The sequence below is a fragment of the Oreochromis aureus genome, linkage group 22, assembly GCF_013358895.1.
Source record: "Oreochromis aureus strain Israel breed Guangdong linkage group 22, ZZ_aureus, whole genome shotgun sequence".
Classification (NCBI taxonomy): Eukaryota; Metazoa; Chordata; class Actinopteri; order Cichliformes; family Cichlidae; genus Oreochromis; species Oreochromis aureus.
This window is the reverse complement of record NC_052962.1, coordinates 17,639,551-17,661,819: the sequence shown is the minus strand read 5'-3', so window position 1 is coordinate 17,661,819 and position 22,269 is coordinate 17,639,551. Positions and strand designations below refer to the sequence as shown.

At 39.6% G+C, this 22,269-nt stretch overlaps 1 protein-coding gene across 1 annotated transcript in view; it reads left to right on the top strand.

Moving 5' to 3' along the window:
* gabbr2 (gamma-aminobutyric acid (GABA) B receptor, 2) overlaps window positions 1-22,269 on the top strand; it is a 176,769-nt gene that overhangs the window by 87,548 nt on the left and 66,952 nt on the right. Inside the window, exons 3-7 of the mRNA XM_031729443.2 lie at window positions 1,790-1,960; window positions 10,307-10,408; window positions 15,112-15,177; window positions 15,496-15,684; window positions 16,938-17,180. Coding sequence (XP_031585303.1) covers window positions 1,790-1,960; window positions 10,307-10,408; window positions 15,112-15,177; window positions 15,496-15,684; window positions 16,938-17,180 — 771 coding nt within the window. The remainder of the gene's footprint in view (window positions 1-1,789; window positions 1,961-10,306; window positions 10,409-15,111; window positions 15,178-15,495; window positions 15,685-16,937; window positions 17,181-22,269) is intronic.

The following is a 22,269-nucleotide window of genomic DNA, read 5'->3' as shown; positions in this document are numbered from 1 at the left end:
TGCATCCCGATTTCATTTCATCAGCTATGGAAAAATACTACATAGTCGGGTCCACTTTGTCTTTGTGAGCCTTTGATTTACCAGAGATGTGCCTCAAAAATGCTTAGACTGCATCTGTTGAACTGCGTAAGACTTGTCTGTAAAAAGGCAATTATTGAGTGAGGTTCAGCACATTTGATTCTTATTTAAGTGGGAGTCTGTGTGTGTTTGTCAGTGCTGATTCCAAATGCTTACATTTGAAGACAAGAAATGCTTTTAACTTACCAACACGGAGATGAATTAAATTGCTAAGCTGCTTTTCCCTTTTCATCAAAACGTACATAAACACATAAGAACGGGCACCCACAAATCTAAACCTACCGTATTCGAGCTGCCGTGTGGTCCAGACTGCTTGAGGATGACAGACAGCTTCCTCAACAAACTGTCAACATCTCCCACCGAAAGCCTCAGGAGATTCTAGGCATTTTCTAGTAAACCATTTCTCCTGCAGAGACCTGGTAACCCACTGCAGAAAAATAGAGCATAAACACCATTCTGATGTGGAGATGATGGTGCTGGCTTGGCCATGTCATCAGAAGTGAGAATAACTCCATCACAAGGCATCTCTACATTCAACACCAGAGAGAAACACGACAAAGGCTGACCTAAAAACACAGCATGGTGTCCTCTAAAGCCACAACACCATCAAACAGACAGACAAAAGTGAAGATCCTTTGTTTAGTACTGTGCAAACGTCTTGAGTCCCTACTCATTCCTTAATATTTTGCTAGGAACCCCAAACCATGACAGAACATCTACCGTGTTTTACAGATGTCTGTAGATGCTCACTCTTTTACCTCTCTCCTGACGTCCCATACATATCGACAACAGTTCGTACCAGCAGTTTCAAATTTGAATTCATTAATCTATAAGACCTCTTGCCACTGATTTTCAGTCCAGTTCTTGTGTAATTTGGCATACCTCAGCCTTTGCTCCCTGTTTTCCTTCCTTAAAAATGGTTTCTTGACACATACCCTTCCAGTGTGACTATTTCTGATGAGGCTTCAGTGAATAGTAGGTGGATCAACTTAAGGGAAAGATACGTCTCTGGGGTACTTCATCAGCTTTTTGGTGGATTTCTTAAGAACAGGACTTTCAGATACTGGTCATCTGCTGTAGATGTTTATGTATTTTGGCCTCGCACTTCTTCTTTTGTCCTCCACTTGTCCAGCTTCCTCAAAAAACACACTCCACGCAGTGCAGAGAGAGATATGCCAAGTTTTCAGCTAATAGCTGTTTGCGAGTCACCTTGTTGGTGCCAAAATAATATTTTATGCCTGTCAAACTGAGTTATCAACTATTGAAAATGGAAGAAATTCTTAGTTTTTGCAGCAGACTGCTAGCAACAAAGTACCTCAACATAAAGAAATGGGGGTGGAGGTGTGTAAAGAGCTTTGCACAGTACTGTACCTGTCCTACATGGCAGACAAGTAGCATTCTGGACACTAGAAGACACACATAAATACACTCACAGTATGAAAAGTCATGCATATGCGGGTCATCAATTCTTTATGAATGAGTGTCACATTCTTATGATTTAAACCCTGAACTGACAGCGGTCACTGAGTCCTGCCTTCCACTTCATTAGAGTCATTGACACATTCTTAAACAGTGCCACTAACAACAGTAGCTCAAGTGAAACCAACACAGTCTGACATTTTGCTGTCGGGATTACTTGTGATTGTTACGTTTAGCCCTAACTGATGGACTCCATGCTCACTATATTACTTCTTCCTTTTTTTCATTACAGCTATCCTTTGCAGCGACAACCCCTGTTCTAGCAGACAAGAAAAAATACCCCAACTTCTTCCGCACCGTTCCGTCAGACAATGCCGTGAACCCAGCGGTGGTGAAGTTTCTCAACTACTACAACTGGAGCCGTGTGGGGACCCTCACACAGGACGTTCAGAGGTTCTCAGAGGTCAGTTCGTGCTGTTTTCATAAATATACTTTTTTTCCAGTGCTGTTAATGCTCCCTGTTTAGTGTTGAGCAAAAGTTCAAGCAGTTCACTAAAACAAATCCATCATCTATATCAAAGACTACAGTGGCACCACCTTGTCATTAATACTAAAACTAGGTGGAGTTCAGTGTATTTGACTGATAGTGAAAATACCCTTAATGGTTGGAATGAATACTTTTTCTTATTACATTTCTACTTATTGTGGATAAAATATACATTTACCAGGTGCGAGAGGAGTTAAAATCTCCCACTGGTCGAAGGATATGTACATAATTAATAACATAGCTTTGCGTTATCGCCTTCAGCACTCTCAGTCCCAACAGGGATTCATGTGTAGCAGGCGTTTGTTCTTTTTTAAGTTTGCGCGATAACAGTGCTGTTTACCAGCGTTTATGTGTGCCGTCCTCCTATCGCCTCTCAATGGGAGACATGTTTTGATTTTCTGGAGGTAGAGGTTAAATCACAAAACAGTGACTATATTATCATTCAAGGAGATTTCCATCTTGGCTTATTCAGATGAGGAAGCCAGTAGAAATAACACTCTTACTACTACTTTAAAACAAATCACCATTCAGATTTAGATGGATTAGATGGAAATTATTTAGGCTTTGTGCACTGTACAGCTGTCATTACTGAATGATTATTCTCCAGTCACATGAAAGGATGCACACTGGATTATTAGGGAATGTAAAGGCTAAAAAAAAGATGAACAAATATTTCCATGTACTGGTCAAGAAACAGATGAAGGCAGAACAAAACCAAAGAACATGACTTGTTTCCATATAAGTTGATCCTCATGTATGATCAAATAAAGATACAGATAGTTGAGGGCAATACAATTCAGAGTTGAATGTCCCAGTTTGTTGGCTCCACCTCCAGAAATCCGACACTGATTTTTCCACTTTTTTAGACCGAATGGAGGCGTCGTATGCACCTCCTGTCCGTGTGTGTGATTGTGTTTTTCTCTAACTTACTAAAACTAATGAGTTGACATTCACATCCTGCAGCTCTCTCTCATGCTCCTTTTAAATATATATATCTGTAGTAGTTTCTGTGTATATAACTGAGACCAACCACACTTATATCCTTATTTTTAACACCCATGTCCCTTAGACTTCAGTTGTTGCCATTCAAAATAAATATAAATACAGTTTATTGCGTGTATAAAGAGATCGTTCTTACTGAAGATAAACCAGCCCTCAACATCAAAGACAGTGACGCGCTGGGAAAATATATCTAAAATATGTCCTGCATCGCCTCCAACGCTGAATTCCTGCTCCAGCTGGAAGCAAATTCTGAGAACTGCATGATATTTAGTTCCTATTATATTTACTACGTTCCATCTGTTCTTTTTGATGTTCCTCTCCCATTAAATAAGCAGAATGCCGAATCCAGCCTACATTACTAGAGCTGGCAGAAGTAATGCATGGATAGATGAAGAACATTATCTGTGTTGACTCAGCACTTGTAGCTAACTCTCTTATGACAATGTTGGAGCTGAAATATATCTCAAAGCTGGAGGACATATTTTGGAAGCTGTGGCAAGTTGGATTTCAGCTCAGGAACAGGAGGCACACAATCGTTTGCACACCATGCAAAAATCCCTTCTATTATTAAAAGCAGCTAGCAGCTTTTTAATATAAGAGAAATAGGAGAAACAACATTCAAATTGATCCACACCATTAGCTAAAGATATTAAAAGCTTAAAATCATATTATACCAAAATGGATGCTAACTAGCGAGACAAACACATTCCTGTTTGTAGGAGGGTTGAACATTAGGAAACATACCGATTTATCACACATTTGGAGAACTACAGAAACTCATGGCACAAACATATCACATCGGCAGCACAGGAACATTCTGCTAAAAGAGCCTTGTCAGAGGCATTGAAAGCATGAATTTGAGAAACATATTGTGAGCTCTTGCCTCCAGGCACTGGTTGAAAACAAAGTGCTCAGCAGCTAAAGGGTGGGTGGTGGAAGTGGGGGTGTGTATAAGAAGTCTCACTGAAAATCTCAGAGAGACCAAATCCCTTTATCGCTCCCCTCCTGAAAGCACCAAGGAGCTTAGGACGGGAGGAAGACAGACGGCACGATTCAATCAACCTGCCACGAGATTGGCCTCTAATCCCGATTTACAAATATGCAAGCATTGCTTCCGTACTTTATGATTCACACAATCCTCTGTCGAGTTCAGAGCGTACTTCGAGAAATTACTCCAGATCGCTACCAGAAAAAGAAAAGATATAGAAGTAAATGTTATTTGAATAATGCAGGAAAACAGACATAAATAGTAAAAATTTCATTTTCACCTACTAATAACACTATTCCAGTGTTACATTTGGAAGTTTTATATGGCAATTTTATTAATTCAAATACATTTTTATATGAATTTTATGAACTTCAAATAAATTATATGAAGTTGTTCATATGTTATACTCTTAACCTTCACAGTTGTTTCAGTGTCACTTGTTGGTTTAAACAGTCCTTTCCTAGGATCTAAAAACACAGAAAGCCAGTGTCCTCCCACTTCTTGAATGTGAAAATATACAAATACACCAATACGCAAACAGACAGAATCTGCACAAGAGTGGGCAGAGGTAGTCAGAAATATTTCTTGTGAAAATACTTTTTTAAAGATTTAATTAATTCTGCACATGTAACAATATAATGAAAAATTCTAAGAACTGTCCTAAAGAAAAAACACATATTTTTCACTTTCAGAAAGTTTCATATCTTTGCAAGCTGATTTTGTAGTAAAATTAGCATTTTTTTGTTTTTGTTTTTAATTTTTTTTAAAATCATAGCCCTTGCAAAGAGATAGGCGAAACTTAGTGATCTATTAAATTTGGATTTAGAGCCAAATTGATATGCCTAGAAGTATTCTACTGAATGTACCATAAATGATGCATGTGTGTACATAGGCATTTGCATCTATGTAATGTGTATACTACTGACATTATTTTAATTTCCATCACCTCCACCCCTGCAGTCATCACCCTGTGACATACTCTGTCCCCCTCCTGACCTACAGTGTGCTTTCCCTGGGAGACTGCTCACAAGGTTAATGTTATGTAACACTTGTTACAGATTCAGTCAGTGGCTTGCACATCACAGGCGCAAACATACAGTATGGTGTCCCCTGAGAGTGTAACCTGTAAGCAAAAGCGAGCTCATCACTGCTATTTTTAGGCACCGGTGAAACACACACACACACACACACACACACTCACACGCATATTGACTTTATATGGATGAACAGTGATTTTCTGTAATGGTTTGTGGTTTATTGTATTGAGAAATAAGAATAACAGAGTAACAAAGAATAACAGCTAATGTAGGTATTTGGGAATGAAGATGACAATCTACACTACACACACACACACACACACACACACACACACACACACACACACACAGAGCAATCAACATTATTGAGACTGCCAGACAAACAGGGCTCACTCAGGAACAGCAATCACCTGTCAGTCAGATGACAGACCTGACTGAGAGCAGGATTAAGACTCTGTCCTCTGTCTGCACCCCTCAGAGCTTAAATGTTTAAATAAACTATGAGGACTGATAACTCTAGCGTACGTTGCCATCCTAGCACCCACTCTCACTCAGTTCCTCTTCCATTATGTTACATCCCATAAACAGTATCCCTAGAAATGTTGTTTCCAAAGCACAGTGTTAGGATTAGGGTTTGGGAATAGCGTTGGGGTTATCATTGATGATGATTTATGTCTCAGACAGTTCACTGGCATAGCCTGTTTGTCCCACAACCAAAACTGAATAGACAAGAGATTTGCTTTTCTTTGCATTAAATGACTCAATGACTCAACATGTGATTTTGGTCCTGAACAGCTTGGCGTCATAGAGTGGAAAATTAATTCCCAAGATAATCCCACGGGTCAGTGTTAAGACTAGCTGGCTGCCAGGTGAAGCTTGGAGATGCTGGGACAGTGAAGCAGCATAGAATGATGTCATACAAAGAAAATCAAAGCTGTTGTTGACGTTACCAAACAAGGAGGCTTGACCGTTTCTGAAACACAGTGGTTCACGGTATGTTTTTAATCTTCAGCTGATTTAAATATATCTCTCCCTTTGATGATAAATAATTATGTCATATACCCACCAGAAAGCGTACCATGGATTTTCTCAGCATCCTCATCTCCCACAGTCATTTTGATATAGTTTCTGTTCATATATACATGATGCACATATTAGTATTCTGTTAATGCGCTTTCTGAATTCTAGTACTTTACATGCACTGGGTGCATGTGACACTCTGTTTTTTATAATGTCCGTGTTTGTGTGGGTGGACGCATGCTCACAAGTGCAATAGGATTATTTCTCTTCTGCATTTGCTGACGGGGATTCCCAGGCTGCCCCAAACAATGGTGGATGCTTTTGTTACGCAGGAAAGCTGCTCACTTTTCCCCCTCCTACCAGCTTTCAATCCATCTGTCCCCTCCGTCTCTCTCGCTCTGTCTAACCGAGTGAGTCCAGCAGAACACGGATGCATTTTTCCTTTTCCATCTCGGTGGAAGAAACACAAAATCAAACCAATAAAATCCTTTTGTGACAAGGGTTTTACTCCTGCAAGTCAGTGGCTTTGTCTGTCAGCCTCTGTGCTCTTTGTGAGTGTATTTTGTAGTACTGCAGAAATTTTGTGCAACTCTCCCTGTCTTGTGTGTGTGTTGTTGGTATATATTCTCCCATGGACATTGTACCTCGTCCACACCACCAAGTCAGTTGTTACTCAAGAGCAAAACTTGGTTGTATTGATTCACATCGGCCTCCCTGTTGTTTCAGCTCAGCGAGCAGTACATTGGAGGGAATGTTTGTACAGCAGTGAGTGATGTACAGAGTGATTTAGAGCTTCCTCCGGGGGTACCAGAGGAGAAGGTGATTATGAAAGCAGACATTTGGAGACATGAGGGAAATAAAGTTGAGGTTGTTCAGAGTTATTGATTTTTAGATGTCAGAAATCTTAGTTGATAGCACAAAATTGTTGTAATGACTAATTTTAAGACTGCAGCTGAATAATTTTAACAGGAGTATCAATAGCAATAATACTGATAGTGCTGTTACTGGTAGCTGTTACGGTTCAAATCCTGACGCCACTTTGAACTAATGGGCTGATGATTGCCCGGTGCTTGCTAAAATTGGTATTTTGAGAAGAAGGGGTAGAATTCTATTCCTTCAGGCTTTATGGTAGAATAATAACACTGATACTTTTTCACTAATTTTTCCACAGTTTTTATTTATTTATTTATGTCCCATCTACAGTTAGCTCCATAAGTATTTGCAGAAATATATAATTTTTGTAACTGAGCCTGTCTCCTCCACCACGCCACTCATACAATCAGTTTGTGATTGAAGTGCCGACTTTTCAGCTTTTAGTGAAAGCATTGCATTGTTTAGGAATTACAGCAGTTTTTTACACATAGTACCCCATTTTCAGAGGCTCAAAAGTACTTGCCAGACTTGGTCAGACAAAGTTTTCAGTATAAAAATTGTTTTTACTGTAATACTTTACTGTAATACTTTACTCCAGCCACCATGAGTGGCTGCTTTTTTCACTCTTGTAGAAAATCGGAAAATCTGCTCTGTTGGGATGAGGTCAGGTGACTGACTGGGCCACATACCTTTTCTTTGCCTTTTTTTTTTTTTTTTTTTTTTTTTTTTTGCAGTATGATTTGAGGCATTATCAATTTATACTATGAAACACTATCTGCTCAGTTTTGCAGCATTTTACTAAATCTGAGCAGGGTGTATAGCCCTGTATACTTCACGGTTCATCCTGCAAAATAGCAAAGATTATGATTTTTATCCATATACTTAACTGAATCTTTGAAACACAGTCTGTAAGTATTATTATAAGTCAAATTCAAGGTGACTCTGTAAGGAGACTTTCGTATAGAAATGTGAACATACAACCACCATGTAGTTCAAGCAATTTAGAACATATAATTACAGGATGAACATATTAAAGCACAGTAAGAGGAAACACACAGGACTTCTGTTAGCTGTTATATGTTGTCACTGCCAACTCTCTGACGTGTCAACATGCTCTTGGGTTGGGGTGGAGACACTGATGGCTGCGGGGCATGGCCCGTGGACACACAAAAAATGTTGTCATCAGTGAAATCCAGCATGAACACCGCAGGACTTTTTACGATATTTTGACTTTTCCGACGCAGGTACAACTGCATTCCATGTCAGAGCCATGGTGTTGTCGCGATGTCTCAGTGTGTCGCCTTACTGGAACAGAGCCATTATTAATGGTATTAGTCACACCTGTGGTTTTCCTGCTATGAGAAGTCAAAATGTCAGCTGTGAAAAAGGGCTTTTCTAAAATTGTGGATTAAAGGAGGGAAGCAAGAGGGCCGACTCGTAGCATGTGTGTATGTGATGGCCGAGAAAAAGTGAGAGGCGGTATGATAAAACACCTCAAGCTTGCCATCCCAGTGGGGTACCTGCTCCATTCTCCATCTTCTCAGATTGAATTACCCACCATTCTACTGGCTCAATACATCACAGCAGACATACAGCTGCTGCAGATACATCTACAGCACTGCACATTTGTCTACTTTTTGTCAAGCCCTGGATAACCAGCCAAGATTATTTGAAGTGTACATTTGTTCTTTTGTGTCTTATTTAGCGAAAAACAAACTCATATCGCTGTGACAAATGCATGCTCGGTATATTGCGAAAATTACAACTCCTCATTGAACGGGCTGAGGCAAATCAGGAGGATGACAGATTTGATGTATGCGTCCGCCATGCTAAAATGACAAGCTGCATGTCTTTCTGTCTTTTCATTCACAGTTCATGGTAGAATATGCACACACCATTTCAGAACATTAGATGGCCTGCATCCATCTCACTTTATTGCTTTATAATACTGTGTACAGAATACTATATGTATATTGCAACGTGACTTTATCTGCTTTAAGGCAGCAGAAATATATTCACACATTCAGTTTTTATTTGCATCTATCACAGCATTGAGCTAAATGATTGATTTTCTCCCTGTGATTTATGCATACATGGTTTAATGAATGTAATGTTTAACATACTTTATAAAACTGCATTTCCTCCCTTTCTCCATATTTGTAATAGCTGCTCCGTCATAGTACCACAGTATTTTTTTCCTATAGGCTATGTGATTTATGTTATTACACTGTTGTGTAGTTAATGGTGCGGCGACACTATGTAATTTCATGTGCAGTGTGTAAATGGTAACATTGTTTCAAATAAACTCTGGTAGGTTACTTAAAACCACCTTTGCACGTTTGACTGCCGTTGTAATGCTAGCTGATATTTTATGAGCATTTATAACTTATTGAACCTCTGACCACACATAGATTCTTCTACAGTAGACACAACTTTTCTACTATATCTTTTAGCACTGTCAGATGTGCAAGCTGACAATATGAAGCTGCACTGATGTGCCCTCATATGATCCGAGATCCAGGCTTTTGACACTGAGCACAGCTAACAAGTCAGATGAGAAGGGTGCGTTTTCTGAAAATAATTTTAAATTTCAACTCATCTGACCTCAGAACAGTTTTTCACTTTGCCTCAGTCTATTTTAACCGAGCTTTGGCCCAGAGTAGAAAGCAGTGTTTCTCTGGTTCTTGCTCACATGTAGCTTCTTCTTTGCACGGTAGACCTTTAACCTGCATTTGTGGATAGCAGGGTGAAGTGTGACAGACAAATGTTCTTGGAAGTCTTCCAGAGCCCATTCAGTGATTTGCATGACAGAATCATGCCTGTTTTGCCTTGCCCCTCGTGCACAGGGATTTCTACAGATTCTCAGACTTTTTGGATGATATTATGTATGCTGAGGAACATAAAGTTGTTCCACAGTTTTTGCAGAATGGGGAACCTCTGCCCGTCTTTACTTCTGAGAAACTCTGCCTCTCTAAGATGCCCTTTTTTATACTCAGTCATGTTTCTGACCCATTGTCAGTTAACCTAATTAGTTACCAAATGTTCCTCCAGCTGTTTCATTTTACTACCACTTACTTTTCCAGCTCTTTGTTGCCCTGCCCCAATTTGCTAAAGATGTATTGCTATTATCAGATTCAATTTTTTTCTTAAAATGGTACATTTTCTCAGTTTAATCGTTTGATACGTTTGCTTTGTTCTACTGTGAATAAAATATGGGTTTATGGCGTTTGGAAATCATTGCATTCTATTTTTATTTACATTTTACACAGTGTCCCAACTTCTTTGGAAATGTTTTTGTAATTTATCAACAACATTTGTGTATTCTCTCTTTCTGTTTCGCAGGTGAGGAACGATCTCACAAATGAGCTGGAGAAAGCAAACATTGAGATTGCAGACACAGAGAGTTTCTCCAATGATCCCTGTGGCAACGTCAAAAAGCTGAAGGTAGGTGAAGCAACCTAGAAACTGAAGGAAATGATCCAAGGCCAGTTCAACCTGTAGAATTCCCAGTTAAAACAAAATGACAAAATAACCATTAGATTTTCATATTAGCTACTATGTTGTTATATTTGTGAAAGAGTTCATACTGTGTAAAGTAAATCCTTTAATATTTTATCAAGTAGATGTCTCCCTCTGTCTGGATAGTGGCCATTTAACCATATACATACATACACATGCATAGTTTTTTTTTTTGCTATACAAATTATGCAAGATTTTTTTGAAAAAAGATGCATAAATTCATATTTAAATACTGTCTCGTGCATTTTTAGCTGAGAGTGGCACAGTAAGAATAAAAAAAAATAGAAGTGAAGAGAGTGGAGTGGGAGTAATACTTTTTTCCCCTACTGATATGTTGGTGGAAGATATGACGTATACAAGATGGAGCAGGTTGAAAGAAACATGAGATGATGAGAGAGAGGAACGAAGAAGGAATCGGAAGATAAGCTGTCGTTCCTAAAATATATGTGTAAATCTGCATCTTAAGCGCTGACATTTTAAGCTGACATCACCCTTCCTTGATCAACTCTAAATATGCAATCCACAGCGCTGAAATCTTTACGGAACATTTGGATCGGGTGGATGGTTAGGTGGATGGGGGGGTTCTAATGGGTTTTTTCCCGCTCATCACACAACAGTGGTTTGCTGTCTCCCCGACAGCTACATGATATGATGGGGGAAGAGAGTGACACAGATTTCGTCGTCGAGGCTGGAATTTTATTTCTTTATTTTTATGGTTTTTTTCACGGGACACTGTTGGTAATGTGACAAACCATGTGAGGCAAGGTTCGGTGGGGGTAAAGGCCCATGGCGTCACTTTGTGATCCACAAATAGAGCACTCATATCTGCGATATTCTTTTTGAAATATTCAAAAAGGAGACAGGCTTCGCTGCTGCTGGGCATTGTAACAGCCCTCTCAGTCGCTTTTTAAAAAAATCTTTATCCCTCGTTCTCTGTCCCAAGTTCCCCGTTTATTGCTGGACAGGCTGACAAAAACAGCATCAGAAAACAAAGGCAGACACACATACATAGCACTTCTAATTTTAGTAATCTTTAGTTTGAACACAAAATATAACCTCCAAGAGCTTTTTTATTTTTTGTGACAGTGAGCCAGTTTAGGCAGCTTGCATCCAATAGAAAGCCACATGAGAAAAAATGTCCTGAAATCTAAATTAAGACCCAAAAAATGTATTATTTATTATGCCTTAATTATTTATCGTACATTCAGAACTCTTCCCCCTCAAGTATGAGACACACCGAGGGATGGTTCTTTTCGTTACACATTACTTTTTTGTCTCACTAAGGCAGCAGGAGTTTTTATTGTCATTGTTTTAATGACATTTTTAATGATATCAGCTTTCTCAGGTTGTAAAATGATTGTGATCTAAAGCTCAGACATCTGGCATGGACTTAGTGGCTTTAAAACCAACAAACTCACAGCCAAACCTTGTATTCAAAATTCTGTAAAACTAACACGATGGCACCGCTTCTCAACAATAAACTAGAAGCAACCTAATCTCAAACCTCTTTCACCTGTTTCCTCAGTTTTGTACAACTTATAATGTGATAATAGAACTTGTGTAGTAAAAATAAATTAACATTTGGCTCCATAGACACTGCCGATCAGCTCAAGATGAATGGTTCACACTGATAGTGTAATTATAAGTTTGCCTATTTTGTTAGGCCTCTTATTGATACTCATGAAACTGATGAAGCACCTCTGCTCACCCACATCCCCAAACGGCACAGAGCTGCAAAAAGAATATCCTGCTGCAGAGATCAAACATCCCACTTTAAAGACTTTTATTTTGAAATCCTCACACTGATAATTGTTGTTCAGTTATTAGTGCAAAAACTTCAAACGATAGCCTTGTGTTCACCTTGAGTGAATTAGCGATCAGACACATATAAATAAATCCCTGCAAGAGTTTATTTTTCATCATATCTGCACACCACACACTCACTGCACAGTAATCAAACAGATGGGGGTATGGTTTTAGTAATAGCAACAACACGTAACCCAGTACACAAATCACATCTCCCACTAGCTCATAAAAGACCATCATTAGTACCGTGTTTATATGTGTGCGCGGTGCCTAATAAGCCTTAAAAGTGCCTGATTGGGATTACGAGTTACAATATTACTCAAACGGTTATCACAGACAAATGACTGCTGTAAAGTTACGAACAACCCTGTCACAGATAAAGCAGTCAAGACTGCCCTTAACACTATACCCTGTTTCAGAACTATTATGGTAACAGTTATATAAAAGCTTAAGCAATGAGGGTAATTTGGGGCTCTGTAGTGCCACAGTCCATCTGCGGTGCAACACAACACAATACACTCACTCATGCCCTTGCCCACGACTACACAGCGTTTTCATGTTGTTGCCAGGCAGGCTAGAATTTATACTGAGGCTGTGGCCCACGGCCATAGTTGGAGTCATTTGGGTTAAGTGCCTTTTCTTCAGGGAAGAACAGTGTTATTGAGTAGCTGCTGGCACGTGTGTGTGTTTCTCTCTCTCTCTCGCACACACACAGATACACACACATACTCTATCTATCTATTTATCTTTCTATCTATCTTAGCCTCAGGGTCTTGGAGGTAAGATTTCAGTGACTGGCCGCCCCTTCTGATCTTGGAATGCATGACATATGGTAGCGACTGCCTGAGGGGTGACTTAATGAACTGTATTTGTGGGTTCCCAGGGCAATGGCATTATAACACAGGTTGTGTGTGTGAAAATATAGCTCGCGTTAGTCACATTCTTCATTACACTTCAACCCAGACTATAAAACATGTTCATACATATTTCTTGAAAGGTACTGATATACAATTCTTTGCCATGTAGAGCTTCTATACCCAGCCAGTATTAGACGGATACATTTCAGAACTGCTTATGTGCTATAAGCAGTAGTAGCTACCCACATTCAGTGTTGAGGTATATTCTGCTAAGAAATGAGATCCTGTTATTACAAGGTAACTGTTACTAACACAGTTGTTCTTCCATTCAGTTTAATTTTCAGTAACATAATTGATTCCTATCATTTGGGCCTGCATACGAATGCTTAAAATGACAATCATGATAGTTTTGATCAATACTGATATCACGATTATTTATGATTATTATCCATTGCCGTCCAAGCAGAACACTGCTTTCCCATCATTTCACATCATTCGTACAAATGTGAAATAAAATTGGTCCTCTTTCTTCACCTAAGCTCAGTGCAAATGTAGAACACAAATTAAAAAAAAATACTTCATCTCTGCAGACAAATAAGGCGTTTTTTCACCTGGAATAAGTGAATATTCTAGAAGCAAAATATAGTTTTTCACTCTATTCCTTGTACCTGTGAATTCGTGGATCTTAACCAAACTTGTAGCAAAGTATTCCACAGCTGAGAGACCACTCTCTCTTCCCCGTTTTGCATACGGTGCAAAATAATCCAAAACAATTGCATGAAGGGAGAAGATCGTTTGTCCAGTAAGTGGACCATTTTCATGAAGCCTTTGTTACTCATAGGGTACCTGTCTTTGGCCAAATGAAAAACGCTTGCGTTGGTGATTTCAGTGCGTCTTTGCAACCTGAATGGATGCACAGACTGCACAGGCTCGCTTGTGGAGTTCTTAGTTGATATTGGATGGTTCACATTAGCTTCCCTTGTTTTTCTTGGCCTTCTTGCATTTATTATACTGCAGCTTTTGTTTGAATACCCAAACAAAGGATGATGATCTGCTTTAAGGGGCAAACTCTGCCTTCTGCTGTGCCAGACATTTGTAATTTGTTATATATCTTTTAACTTAATGTTACTCATCCAGACTAGTCCAGGAAACTTCAAGCTGCACAGTATAAAGGGAGCACTTGATTTGCTATTGATGGAGCACACATGTCAAATATTGTGCCAAAATCATTAGATTAAAACTCAGTTAATTGTGTTTTTGTACAAGTTATGTACACTGAGTTAACCTATATCAATATTATTTGGTTACGTTTGGGACAATTTTATGTGTGAGTATTCTTAGTGCTGATGACCTACTGTCTGCGGACACACAGTGTGTTCGCATGTAGGTCTGTGCTTGTGTTTAGGACTACACATATGTCTGTGCTCACTAAATGGCAGAGCCTGATCTTTTTTCCCCACCATGAAACATGCTGAATTTCCACCCGGGGACTCTGAATTATTTACAGAGACAATTACCAGGCCATGTGCCTCGAATACTCAAGCAAGTTCAGCCTGGTTTGCAAGCAGTTCTGCCTGCTGACATTGTCTCTGTTCTAATAGAAGGACTTTGCAATGTGGTAATGCCTTAGCCTCTCAACAACTGGTTTGCGACTCAGATCCCACGTACCTTGTAGCTACGGATTAGAGGATTACACATAGTAATGAGTATGTACAGTACAGTAAATACAACGTCTCTGATTCTGTGTGTTTGTGAACTGTTTGGCGTTATGGTAGACTCACACACAACAGCTTTTCACCATTAAAGCCAGGGAGTCACAAGGTCACAACACAAGCTTGCACGATTACATTAGGATTGTAAATTGAGATTGTATAATAAGATTGTAGTGTAGCATAATCCTGATTTCTTTGTATGTTTAAATAAAGTTAAATGTTTCCATTTAAGTAAATACATATAATTTTTTAGGACAATGATGTGAGGATCATCATTGGCCAGTTTGATGAGAACCTGGCCTCCAGAGTCTTCTGCTGTGTAAGTTTCTTTATGATGTTGCCTTCTGTTGTCTTGGCATTTTATTTTAAATGATAGAATTTGTCTTATACACAGTTGGTGCTATTAGTAAAATGCATTGTGTCATAACTATGTACAAAACTGACATGCTTTTTTTTTAATCCTGTTTCAACAATGCATAATTAAATATATCATTAGATGCACAGAATTTGGACTTTAGATGGTTGGATTTCAAAGTGTCATTTTCCTTTCTATCAAGAACAACAAGAAGATTAGTTGTTTATTTGAATCTCCCTGATTTTCCATTGCTCCAACCTCTGACTATTGTGCCCAACCCAGGCGTATAACCTGAACATGTTTGGGAGTAAATATCAGTGGATTATCCCTGGCTGGTATCAGGGCAACTGGTGGGAACAGGCCAACAACACCAACTGCACCACCAAGAAGCTTCTCACTGCCATGGAGGGATACATTAGCGTGGACTTTGAGCCGCTCAGCGCTCGGCAAATCAAGGGGATCTCTGGCAGGGTGAGTGACACGCATCTCAAATACAGTCTGATGTGCAGAAGGTAATTTTATACTGTATGCTTAGAAACGTGAGGTAAATAGAATACTTTTTGTCTGAAGGTCTTCATTCTTAAAGCTTAGTGAAGTTTTTTAAGTCAAGTTTAATTTTTTTTTAAATAAAGTTTGATTGTAGCTCGTTAAAGTAGGGCTGCAACTAATTTTTCATTGATTAGTCAACGATTATTTTTATTAACTCTTATCTCCACTTCCTGTGGGCAAACCTCCTGTTCTAGGCTCCATTACTTCACCTGCTGTCTGCCCACCTGTGAATATCAACCTGTTGTCTCGTCCCTCAGCAAATTAAAATAATGACCCAGCAAACATGTGAATTTGAAGATAATCAAACCTATTTTTAACATTTCTCAATAGGATGGTCGGAATAAAAATTCAATAAACATTAGAAATGACTGTTACTTACAGTTTTTCAGATGGTGTAGTGTTCAATGCCAATTAAACTATTTAACTGATTATATAAATAATTAATTATTGATAATGTTAGATGGAATTTGACGTCACAGCTCCAGGGTGCCGGCATTTAAATGCTCGTGCACTGCAGTGCTGTCGTGAAAGGAAAGCTCAGCTTTCCACAGTCTGCATTTAACTTTCTGTGAAATGATTTGACATTTTTTAAAATCTCTGTTTCCATTTTCTTTCATCCTCCTGTTTTGCCGTGGGCGCCACATTCTCCCTCTTTAATACTGAGTGCATTTTTGGCAGACGATATAAGTGATACTGCCCCCATAGCTTCCTGTAGTGTATTGCAGTTACAAAAACAAATTTAAAAAAACCCAAATATTAGTATGTGACGCTTAACAATAAAATTCCGCATCGTCTAATTTTTATAGTCGACGTTATCGATTATGCTGACAAATCGTTGCAACTCTACTTTAAAGTATTCCTGTAATAGTGTTTCGAAGACTCTTTGGAGACAGCGCTTTATTTCAAAAAGACATCCCTGATGCATTTATTTAAACTAGAGAGCTTAGCCTAAATGAATCATGGGATCATTTCTTCCAAAATGGTCTTATTTCCAATTAATTTTATATCGTAATCTGTGTGGCAAAGGGATCATTTACTTTGGGCCACACTACAACTGTTCCAATGAGTTTGAATTAACAGAACAGTGTTTTTCCACAGAAAAGAAATAAAGTCCTATAAAGTTAGGAGAAGGACACTTTCTCTGTTTAATGTCCTCTCTCTTACCCTCCTTCCAGACCCCTAAGGAGTACGAGAGGGAGTATAGCAGAGAACTTCAGCAGAAAGGTGTGGAGGCAAGCAAGTTTCATGGTTTCGCTTACGATGGGATCTGGGTCATTGCCAAAACCTTGACGAGAGTGATGGAACTGCTGCGGATAAAACAACGGCAAAACATGTACCACAACTTCACCGTGGACGACCGCGAAGTAGGAAAAATGGTGCTGGACGTCATGAATGAAACCAACTTCTATGGTGTTACGGTAAGTTAGGAAGCGGGCTGTTGTTTAGTTTGTGAATCTATAGCACATTGCAGTGATAGGCTGACATGTTTAGAGGTGAAATTGATTTCTTTTACCTGACTCACTTTCATATGGTGAAGCTAGAGCCATCAGACAAACTGACAAACACAAAGACACCGAAATTCAATGCACTGTGTGTAGGCAAAAAGTTCTCCCTAAAACTGGTTAAGACCAGTGGACAAGTAGAAAAACGTTTATGTATAAAGTGCATGTACAGACAGCATCCCAGTCCAAAAAAGACAAAAAGTTTCTGAGAGTTTTCAGTTTTTCTCAGTTGCTTCGGTAACTTTCTCATAACATTCTTAAAGATATATTTCCCACTCAGCAAACCCTCCAAAAACATTGAATTGACTTGTGAAAAATGCATTTTTGCATTAATAAATTAGTAATAGGAACCAAAATGGATAAACTGCTTTCATAAAGTGTAACTTTACAGGTGTTTCTCACATTACATACATACGTATTGCTTGCCATATCTGATGTGATACATCAACTGGTCGTAAGGAAAGAAATGTGTATTTCCTGACAGGCTGGTGAGTGATTTCTGCAGTTTGGTGGTGAAATCATGTGCAGAGAGGGTGCTGCACCAGAAACTTCCTTTTGATTATTTTAGTCGCCAGCAGATCGTCACGGTCACCCATACTTTGCATGGAAAATGCCAACTTGTCTCACTACTAGTGAAGTGGTGGTAAATCTCGAAAAAGTGCAACACAAACTGGAAATAAAGAATGTTCCCTTTCAAATTAAAAGCTGTGCTTCAGCACTGCAGCCAACACCTTTCAAAAGGTGTGACTTTTACTCTGCAGGCATATGGCCTCTGTCTCCAGTTTGTGTCGCACTTTTCAGTTTCACTGCCGCTCAGAGAGGAGCTGATGAGTATTTGCAGACACGTCGGTGTCTTCCATGCAAACTGCAGGTGGCTGTGAAAATCTGTTCGTGATCAAAGCAACTGCAACAAGGTTTTTGCCATCCCTTTGGGGGATGCACATTTTTCCCTAACTACCTGACGTTGTTAGATGGTCACAGACCAGTCTCTATGCCTGTGTGACTGGGGCTTAGGCAACTGATTTCTCAGTGATTGGCCTCAACTTCCAGCAACCACTCACCAACCGGTTAGGGAATACTCATGTTTTCCTCATGACTTTTGTTTGCCAGCCGGTTTCTAGGCTTTTATGATTCAGTCCTTATTCACTACTCTACAGTGTCACATCTGTTACATGTATAGTGGTCACAAGAAAGCAAAATGTCAATACATGGTCAAAATGTTTAAATAACTTGCCAGAGTGCCAGTGGACTCTGATACTTTTTTATAACAAACATATGTATGGCTATATTTGACAGAGTGATTTAATCAAAGTGCAGTGTAGCAGGGAAAAACCTGCCTATATGTGCAATCTCACCCATCCTTTGCCACATAGTACATGTTTCTATTTTTTGTTGTTTTCTTGCAGTTCCACCACACATCTGTAGTTCATGTTGTTGACCCATAACATCTTTATTTGACTAGGTTCCTTCATATTTCCAACCTCCTATAACTTTGTTGTGCTCATGTTCTAAAAATGTGTTATGATACTGGTACTTATAAGTTATACCTGTGATAATTAGATGGGTTGTTTGGCATGTGATGGCTTACACAATAACATCATATTGTTCTTTCTGATACTATTAAAAACTTCAACTGTGACTGAAAAGTTGAGCCAAACGTATAAGTTATCATGCACATAAACTGCGTGGAATGTCAGAACAGCGCAGTGAGGTAATACGACACTGCTATGTTCGTTCTCCTTGTTTCTTAATGAACCCTAAAGTGATGTCATCTGGTGCTGCAGAAACACTCCACTGCATTCAGGATTGATCCTGGTGGCTATGCTAGCTGCAAGCGGCGCGTATACCGTATGTGTGTGCTCGGATGCGTGAGTGTGCTCGCGCTTGCTTCCTATTGAGCTGTTACAGGATATCTCCTGTTCCCTTGTAAAGGCCACTCAATTATTAGAGGATGCCACACTGCTCACAGCCTAGACAGCCGGTAGGCATGCAGGGCCTCACTCAGCAGCACATTACTCCTATTATATCATATTCATAACTGGGTTAAACTGCAACTGAGGATTAAAAAAGAATGGACTATGTTGGAAATTGCAGAGGTGCATTAGTTAGTAAATGCTCAGCATTTTGCTCATGAACATCAATAAAGTCCAGATTAAAGATTCACAGGACAGTATAGTTGCTGGGAGAACGCTAAAGAAAGAAATAAAAGAAGAGAAAATAGCCTTAGTGAAATTCAGCACAGGCTCCTTATTATTGTGAGGCCCCTTTGTGACTGATGTCCCAGGGGATATGTGTGTTGTAGGACTATATGCAATTTATTATTTCTCATCCCTCTGCTCTCACCTCTCTCAGTGCAGACCTAGTCCGGCCTGCTGATCAGGAGCAGGCTGACATTGAGGCTTTCCTGAGAGACTCAGGGAAGCAAAGCAAAGCGGGAATATCAATGGCCACGTAACATTTCGCTCACTTTTTATTCCAAGCACACAAACGAAGATGAGGTCCTGATGCTGTTTGAGTAGACTAGCAACCTTATCTCCCCTTTCAAATGTATATCGATTTATATTGATCCTGCATGTACCTGTTCCCTGTGGAGCATCTACTTTACATTCTTTACTTTAGTAAATGTTATGATAAACATGAAACGAGAAAATGTTAAAAGGAATTCAAATTTCTGAGTTTTTTTCCCTCCTGAAGTAGTAAAAGATGGCAAATTTGAATTGAAGTACAGGAACAAAGTTATTGTACATTACATCTAAATTCAGCATACTGTTTAAATATTCAATATTTAATAACTTTTGACTTAAGCGAGCCATCATGTCTGACTCTGTCAGTGAATCCTATGACCCTGAGAGTTAGAGTTTGCCATTAAGAGGCAGCGAGGCAGCGATTTAGCAGCTATCTTTGTGAGGGTAGATACAATTAATCTGCATGGTCTCATTTTGTTGATGTCCTTGCTCATAGATGCTTCTTTTGCTAGTGAAATTCATTTTATAATACCAACAACAATCCCCGGAAGTTTACAATTGTAAGCGGGAATATTGTGCATATAGTAAACAGCGTAAAAACAAAAGTGGCATTGCAGAATAATTAAACGCATCTGTCAACAATTATGGCTTTTCTTTTAAGGGATTACATGAAATTAGATCAAAGAGCTCCCTGTATGCAGCACACGCGTAGCACATAGAAACCTCCACCCACACATGACAAAGACTTAGGGAGGCAATTCTTCACTGCATGCTTCTTTTTATGTTATTTTCAAATTCAGATTTAAGAAGGAAGCAGCTGTTACACAACTTGCTCAATTTTCTTTTGAATTGCAGTGACTTGTGCCAGGTTTACAAAAAGAATTAATCCATGTGCAAGCACTGGTGAAAAGGCAAATTCTCCCTGTTTAAATTCTCTGTGTGCACATGTGTGCTTGATCCTATAGGATAATACCTGACTTGAGCTTTGTGTTTTTCCTGCTGTCACGATTCTGCGCTGTGTGTTTGCTGTGTACACACTCGTCTCGAGGGACTAAACCGTTCTGTGCGTGATCTCAGTCCTGCTGAATCAGTAGCAGAGGCAACTGCAGCAGCAGGAGAGTGATCATCGAAGGCTCCATAGTATTGATCTGGAGAAGACGGCTGACATTAGCTGGGAGACACCTCCAGAGCAAAGAGTGCAGATAGCTGCAAGAACCAAGGAACCAGGGAATGATCAACACTGGAATCCATGTGGGAGGGAAGACACATCAGATTGTGATTGGTGGTTGACATGTCTGTGGGTTTAGGTCTGTTGCTCTTTTTTTTATGTGGTCAGTGGTCATAGTGTTGGTTACAGTGTGTTTCCAAGTAATGGTGAGTAGCACAGCTTGAGGCTTGACAGTCACCTCAAACACAGATACTCAGAAGAGACAGCACGGGAGGGTTACGTGTATTTGTTTTTCCACTTTTAATGCGTGTGTGTGTGTGTGTGTGTGTGTGTGTGTGTGTGTGTGTGTGTGTGTGTGTGTGTGTGTGTGTGTGTGTGTGTGTGTGTGCGTGCGTGTGCGTGTATTCCCACCTCAAACCTCGAATTCCCACAGGATGTTACACCTGCAGCACACAGACTGACATCTCATTTGACCCCAGCACTCCTGTCACTGACAGTATTCTCACCTCAACAGACAAAGTGATACATGGCCGCCTCCACAATCTCACCTCAGAAAGACTTTTTTCACACACACATACATGTCTGGACACAGTGATTGCTCCATCAGCCACCACTGTGGCACAGCACTGAATTTCCTTTCAGTACTAGCCTAAAAATACCTGGCTGAGTCAATACAGTCTAGTGAGGTTGCCAAAACTTCACATTATCATGATACGTTGTAGAAAGACCCGAACAATAAGTTCATAATGCAGTCTTTGTAGCGCAGACATTTACTGTATTTCCAATTAAGATGATCAAAGTCTTTGTTCCTCTAAACATTTGGAATTCTTTGCATATTCTTGAGACATTGCATACACTTTAGAGGTGACAAATTGGGGGCTGTTAAAACAACTACACATCATTTCACTGAGGTTTGTGATAGCTCCACTTTTGCTGATATGAAGGGCAATTATGGTGGTTATGCTAATGTTGAGTGAGAGCATGTGCAGCATGCAGCTACTCTAGAAACCTGGATGCATACACTTAGAGTCATTATGGGTTCAAGTCAAGTTCCCCTGTTTTCAACTCACATTGTCTGACCCTGTTTACACACCACAGTTATCTCAGTGTAATGCCTAATGAGCTGAAATGCATTACGCTGTACGATCCTCTTTAGGCTTCAGAAATAATTGCGTAGCATATTGTAGAAAAGTGCTGTGTGTGACAAAAGGAACTTGTTAGCCTTGACAAGTCAGATTGACACTGTGGTGTAAAATTAGCAGAGGATCTGTTTTACATTGCCAAGGTAAAAGTAGCGCTGGAGACGGTGTCCCAGGAGTATCTCAGACATACATGCGTTATCGGGGGGCACATGCATGCACATAGGCATGAT